Here is a 7,500-nt window from a genome sequence, read left to right as displayed (position 1 = left end):
AGATTCAGCATGACACAGACTGTGACAAGGTTGACCCCTTTGAAATAGAGGTGCTACTTATTTTTGCCAGCTGAATGGACTGGAGCAACGTGAAAATAAAGTGTTTTGCTCAAGGACACAACGCGTGACTGGTTTTCAAATTCATGACTTTACGAACGTGAGCCGAATACTGAAACCACTAAGCCATGCACCTTCACACACATGTGCAAGCACACACATACACAAACACATGCACACACACACACACACACACACACACACCACACACTCACACACACACACACATGCACACACACACAACACACACATGCACACACACACACACACATGCACACACACACCACACACACACACTCACACACTCACACACACACACACATACAAACACAGACATGTGTGCAGAGAACGTTGATGTTTCTTTCACTGCTACCATGACAACCAAAGTTATTTCTTTGTTCACTCAGCTTTCAAACTTATACTTAAAAGAGAGGAGTATTCTTCAAGCAGTTTAAATGCAATTATTTCTTATTTCTTTATTGCCCACAAGGGGCTAAACACAGAAGAGACAAACAAGGACAGACAAATGGATTAAGTCGATTACATTGACCCCAGTGTGTAACTGGTACTTATTTAATCGACCTCGAAAGGATGAACGTAGCGGCAGACGAAATGCCTATTTCTTTACTACCCACAAGGGGCTAAACACAGAGAGGACAAACAAGGACAGACAAATGGATTAAGTCGATTACATCGACCCCAGTGCATAGCTGGTACTTAATTTATCTACCCAAAAGGATGAAAGGCAAAGTTGACTTCGGCAGAATTTGAACTCAGAACGAAGCAGCAGACGAAATACTGCTAAAGCATTTTGCCCGGCGTGCTAACGATTCAGCCAGCTTGCCTCCATTTTCTGATATCCAAAGTCACATTTTAAACTTCAGAAAAGTCTTGCTTGTTTTTACTGTTCCTCTTACAGTCTGTATTTGTAATGTGCGAGTCGGATAATTTTTTTTTATGAAAAAGGGTCAGAAGAAAGGCACTCAAGAGTCATGAGTTGGAAGTGGCCCAGTCCCCTTAGAGCAGTGTTTCTCAACCTTTTTTACCCTTCTGTAACCCTTAAAATAAATTACATGTCTCAAGGAGCCTTTGCACAAAAACAAATTATATACTTTTATTTATTTTACTGTTTCAGTCATTTGACTGTGGTCATGCTGGAGCATAACTTATTCTTTGTAAGCCTAGTACTTATTGTATCAGGCTGTTTTGCTGAACCACTAAGTTATGGGGATGTAAACACACCAACATTGGATGTCAAGTGATGGTGGCGTGGACAAACACAGGTACACAAACACACACACACACACACACACACACACACACATACATATATACATACATACAAGAGGTTTCTGTTTACCAAATCCACTCACGAGGCTTTGGTCAGCCCGAGGCTATAGAAGAAGACACTGGTCCAAGGTGTCATGCAGTGAGACTGAACTTGGAACCATGTGGTTGGTAAGCAAGCTACTTACCACATAGCCATGCTTGTACATTTAGGATATATATATTCTAAATGGAGGCACATGGCATGTGGAGACACATGCCCAAGTGGTTAGAGGAGCGGACTCGCGGTCGAGGGATCGCGGTTTGAATCTCAGACCGGGCGATGTGTGTGTTTATGAGCAAAACACCTAAGCTCCACGTGGCTCCGGCTGAAGTTAATGCTGAACTTCTGCTGAGAAGTTTCTGCTCTGAAGGCATTCAACTGTTTAGCTCTTTCAAGAGTTTACCACTGTTTTTTTAAAAAAATTATTTTTAGAACTTTTTAATAAGTATATCTCAGTGGTGTGTATGGTGATTGTTGTATTGGGTATACTGCCACACCCAATGCCACCAAATTTCAAGAAGGAGTAAAACAAAATTTTCTAGGAGTGGCTGTGCAGTAAGTAGCTTGCTTACGAACCACATGGTTCTGGGTTCAGTCCCACTGCATGGCACCTTGGGCAAGTGCCTTCTAATATAGCCTCGGGCCGACCAAAGCCTTGTGGGAGGATTTGGTAGACGGAAACTGAAAGAAGCCCGTTGTATATATGTATGTATATATATGTGGTGTGTGTGTGTGTATGTGTATCTGTTTGTCCCCCCAACATCGCTTGACAACTGATGCTGGTGTGTTTGCGTCCCCGTTACTTAGCGGTTCAGCAAAAGAGATTGATAGATTAAGTACTAAGCTTACATAGAATAAGTTCTGGGGTTGATTTGTTTGACTAAAGTCGGTGCTCCAGCATGGCTACAGTCAAATGACTGAAACAAGTGAAAGAGTATTATGATTTGTGATTAAATTAATGAGTTAGGTAAATCATATTTATATAGAATTTGCCACTGGACAAAATGGTTGGCGGTACTTCAGCCATTGCTGTGTTCTGAGTTCAGATTCCACCAAGGTTGAATTTGACTTTCACCCGTTTCAGGGTCAATAAACTAAGTACCAATGAAGCATTGGGGGCGCTGTAATCAACTAGTCCTGTTTGGCTACGTTCTAATGACCGAAATAATCAAAAGTTAAAAGATCAAAACACATCATAACAGAGAAACATGAAACAAAACTCGATTAGTTGATAAAATCTTTATTGAGAATACAACTATTTTTTTTTTTTTTACTTTTTTGTTTTTGATATAAGATTCCACAATAAAACTGGAAAATGAAGTTTTGAAAGCTTTATTAATTGCCAAATACAAACCGAAAATCAACAGACGAAGATAAAGCATGCATGAGCTGAAGTATAAAAGTTTGCAAGAATCAATCATTAAATAATATTAAAATCTATTGATAACAGTTTTATCAGTTACATCATTCCTATTATCACTTGCTATTATCATTATTAAATGTGGAATATAACTCACAGCCTAGGTTATAATTTCGTTCAGAAGATGTGGGACTGAGAAGGTCATGAAAATTTTAATGAGCTTAAGACTGTTATAATAATGATGATAATAATAATAATAATAATAATAATAATAATAATAAAAATAATAATAATGATGATAATGATAATAATAATATTAATAATGATAATAATAATAATAATAATATTGATAATAATAATAATAATGATAATAATAATGATATTGATAATAATAATAATAATAATGATAATAATAATAATATTAATAATAATAATGATAATAATATTAATAATAATAATAATAATAATAATAATAATAATAATAATAATAAAAAAAATAATAATAATGATGATAATGATAATAATAATAATAATAATAATAATAATAATGATAATAATAATAATAATATTGATAATAATAATAATAATAATGATAATAATAATATTGATAATAATAATAATAATAATGATAATAATAATAATATTAATAATAATAATGATAATAATATTAATAATAATAATAATAATAATAATAATAATAATAATAATAATAATAATAATAAATGCCCCAATGCAGTACAAGGCTGTGGTTCTCATGGCTTCTGATCTTAATTGATTGGAAGTGTTATCATGTACATTGTTTTGTCTTGGTATAAAAGATGGGTTACAGCAAATATTCTGCTCAGTGTTACAGATTTGCTTGTCAGTTGTTTGACCCTGACCTTGGTGGCTGATGGTATGTGCATCTCTGATCATAAGTAGAAATAGTCGGGGAGTGTCATAACCATGTGTTGAGAGGAAATCATTGGGGTTTTGATAATTCACACCCTGGAAACATGGTTGTTTTATTCAACATCCTTAAGCAATCTTTATTCAGGGACCTTTTGAGCAGGATGAGCTACTCAGTCTGAAGAAAATTCTAATTGGACCTCCACCTGCAAGGTCATATGCTGTTAATCCTGATTTGAGATCACCATGTCGCGCACATATGGTTGTGATGTATGTGCCTGGTATGCCCTTATCAGATGGGTAGACATGATGGGTATATTTGGCTTCATATATCAGTACCCCAGTGTTACTTTGATGGCATGCACTGTTCTCTCATGCGATAATAATAATAATAATTCTTCTTTTACTGGCCACAAGGGCTGACAAAAATCAATTATCACATAAAGGGACAAAACACAGGACGAAAGTTACAAAGGGTTTTGTCCATTTGTAAAAAAACTGTATAAAAACAGTGTAACAACAAAAAATTATAACAACAGAAAACTCCCAATAGGGGGAGGCATTACGAAAGGTTCCTGGTGGAAAAACCCATAAAAGCCAACGGGAGCCTGGTCAAATAGGGGGGTTGAGAGCCCCTTTTACCTTTTGTAATACCTTTGTAAATCACAGGTGTAACCTCAGAATGGCTCTTATAATAATAATAGTAATAATATAATAATAATAATAATAATAATAATAATAATAATAATAATTATTATTATTATTCTTATAGTAATAATAATAATAGTAGTAGTAGTAGTAGTAGTAGTAGTAGTAGTAATAATTTTTTTCTACTGTAAGAATAAGGCTAAAAATTTTGGAGGAGGGGACTAGTTGATTACATTGACCCCAGTACTCAACTAGCACATAAGTTACTGGCCCTGAAAGGCTGAAAGGCAAAGTTGACCGTTGCAGAATTTGAACTCAGAACTGAAAAATGGATGAAATGCTTCTAAGCATTTTGTACAACATGTTAATGCTTCTGCCTGAGTCTTAAGAGGTCTTGTTTCACAGTTACAACTGGCATGTCTGTGGGATTACAAATCTTGCTTCTCAACCATGGGCTCTTGGGTTCCATCCCACCATATGGCATCTTGGCCAAGGGTCTTATACTATAGCCCTGATCTGAACAAAAGCTTGTGAGTGGCTGTGGTTGACAGAAACTGAATGAAACCTATTGTATATGCATATACATATGTGTGTGTGAGTCTGTGTGTGCTTGTTGTGTTTGTCATCATCATCATCATCATCTAATGCCCACTTTTCTCATGCTTACAAAAATCAAATGGAATCTGTTGAAGCAGATTTTTCTAGAGTCAGATGCTCTCCCTGTTGCCAACCTTCATCTGTTCCCAAGTAAAGTAACCCTAACCTTTTTGCCCAGGCATGTTTTTTCACAGAAGACTGGAAACAAACAACCTCCCTTGTAGGACAATGAGGCTCATTTACACCCTTCACGTGATGTCAAGACAAGGATACACACACACAAACACACACATGCATGCATACATACACACATATACTCATGTATCACCTGACTGGCTCCTATGCCAGTGGCATGTCAAAATCACCTTAAACATGTAGTTTTAGGCCCAATGTTACCATGTGGGACTTAATTATTAATCACATCATTGAAATCTCAAAGCTTCAAGATAATGCAGGATTAACCTTTTAGCATTTTAATCAGGCCACATCTGTCCCAAATATTTTATCTGTTTAATGTTGAAACAAACTTGATCTGGCCTCTCAACATATCCTACAATGTCATTCACATCAGTGAAATCTTGAAGCTTTGACATTATGCATGTTTGATTCAAAGCAATGTAAATAGATATGCTTAACATTTGACAGAATAATCTGAATGCTAAATGGTTAAGCCTAGTGTTGAAATGGATGACAGGTAAGTCAGGTGTTTAATTGAGAAACAAATCGACCACTCTGAAGAAGATATTAATCTACAGCAAGTTTCACCTGAGAGTCAGGGGACTGCTTGTGGTTGTAATTGTTGTTGACATTGTTACTGTAGTTGTTGTTATTGTTGCTGTTGCTGTTGAGCGAAGGGGTCTTCCTCCCAGATGTAGTAGGAGAAGTCCGAAACGTGGTCCTTTGCTATTCGTAAGACCCGCAGAAGAAAAAACAGGTCAACCCCCGACACCGAGAGCATCGACGGATGGATGAATGTGCATCCAGGCTCAGTGGTTGCGTAGGAGGTCGGGGTGTTGTTGTTGCTTCACTCCAGCTCAACCATGATTGAATAAAACTCCTATAATCAAGCAAGCGCCAATAACTCCTTCACCACATTCTTGGAGGTATTGCTCAGAAAATGGTATCCAGTACATTCTTTATGTTTCCGAGAAACTAGTCAGTACCTGTTGTTCTTTTTCAAGATAGAGATGATGGTGTTCATTCCTTCGGCGAGCTGGCAGAAACGTTAGCACGCCGGGCAAAATGCTTAGCAGTATTTCATCTGCCGCCACGTTCTGAGTTCAAATTCCACCGAGGTCAACTTTGCCTTTCATCTTTTCAGGGTTGATTAAATAAGTACCAGTTATGCACTGGGATCGATATAATCGACTTAATCCATTTGTCTGTCCTTGTTTGTCCCCTCTGTGTTTAGCCCCTTGTGGGTAGTAAAAGAAATAGGTATTTCGTCTGCCGTTACGTTCTGAATTCAAATTCCACCAAGGTTGACTTAGCCTTTCATCCTTTCGGGGTTGATTAAATAAGTACCAGTTACGCACTGGGGTCAATATAATCGACTTAATCCGTTTGTCTGTCCTTGTTTGTCCCCTCTGTGTTTAGCCCCTTGTGGGTAGTAAAGAAATAGGTGTTTATTCCTGCTATTCACTGAAGTCAGTAGCAGCTTTTAAGATCAAGAATTTTGTCAAGAAAGACCAGAATGGACACTACCTTAACTGACCAGTGTTATTATTCCTTTAACCATTTTGTATCAGTTGTTTTATGCTTTTGTTGTAGTTTTTTTCTTTCGTTTTTAGCAACTTCGTAGAAAATATTCACAATTAAATCTGTATGTTTGGTAATAAATGACAACATTACCATGTAACAGAATGGAAGCCAAGAATAACAAAACTTGAAATATAGAAACTTGAAATATAATAAAGTAAGAAAATGCAAACACTGAAGAATTCTTCTATGTCATTATTAATGTGCAACTTCAACTATTTTCAATTTCTCTGCAGGATCTTGTGCAGCTGCTTCTAGCAGAGTATCTTAGCAGTAACAGTTGCCATGAGAGACAAATGACTTGTAGTATTCTTTCCAAACTTCGCAGCCAGATGAAGAAGGTAAGGTAGAAAGAGTCTCTAGGATACGTTCTATATTTATCACAGAACTGATTCTGTAAATAGTGAAGAGAGCAGGAAGTCGTCTTTGTTAGACTGTAACGTATATAGCCGACTGTGGTGTTTGGTGTCGGATCTAAATTAAATTGAGTTTGTTGCGGTGTGTAGATGAGATGTCGGACTGGTTGATTGGAGAGATAGGGAGAGGGAGAGGCGGATGGATAGGGTGGGAAAATGCTTAAATGGATATAGATAGATAAAGTATGTCAGTGTTGACTGGATATATGTGTGCGCGTATATATATATATATAGATAGATAGATATACACATTATATATACAGAGAGAGTGAGAGAGAAAGAGTGAGAGAGAGAAATAGATAGGTAAATAAACAAACAGACAGACAGACAGACAGACAGATAGATGGATAGATAGATAGATAGATAGATAGATAGATAGATAGATAGATAGATAGATAGATAGATAGAGAGGGAGAGATAGATAGATAGACTGCTAAATGAAAAGA

The 7,500-nt window shown here is 36.6% G+C and overlaps 1 protein-coding gene across 1 annotated transcript in view; it reads left to right on the top strand.

The window, feature by feature from the left end:
• The window catches only part of LOC118767475 (HEAT repeat-containing protein 4-like), a 472,731-nt gene that overhangs the window by 400,155 nt on the left and 65,076 nt on the right, over positions 1-7,500 (top strand). The window contains exon 7 of the mRNA XM_036512098.1: positions 6,875-6,979. Coding sequence (XP_036367991.1) covers positions 6,875-6,979 — 105 coding nt within the window. The remainder of the gene's footprint in view (positions 1-6,874; positions 6,980-7,500) is intronic.

Source organism: Octopus sinensis, linkage group LG22 (assembly GCF_006345805.1).
Source record: "Octopus sinensis linkage group LG22, ASM634580v1, whole genome shotgun sequence".
Lineage (NCBI taxonomy): Eukaryota > Metazoa > Mollusca > Cephalopoda > Octopoda > Octopodidae > Octopus > Octopus sinensis.
This window is presented reverse-complemented; position numbering and strand designations above follow the sequence as displayed.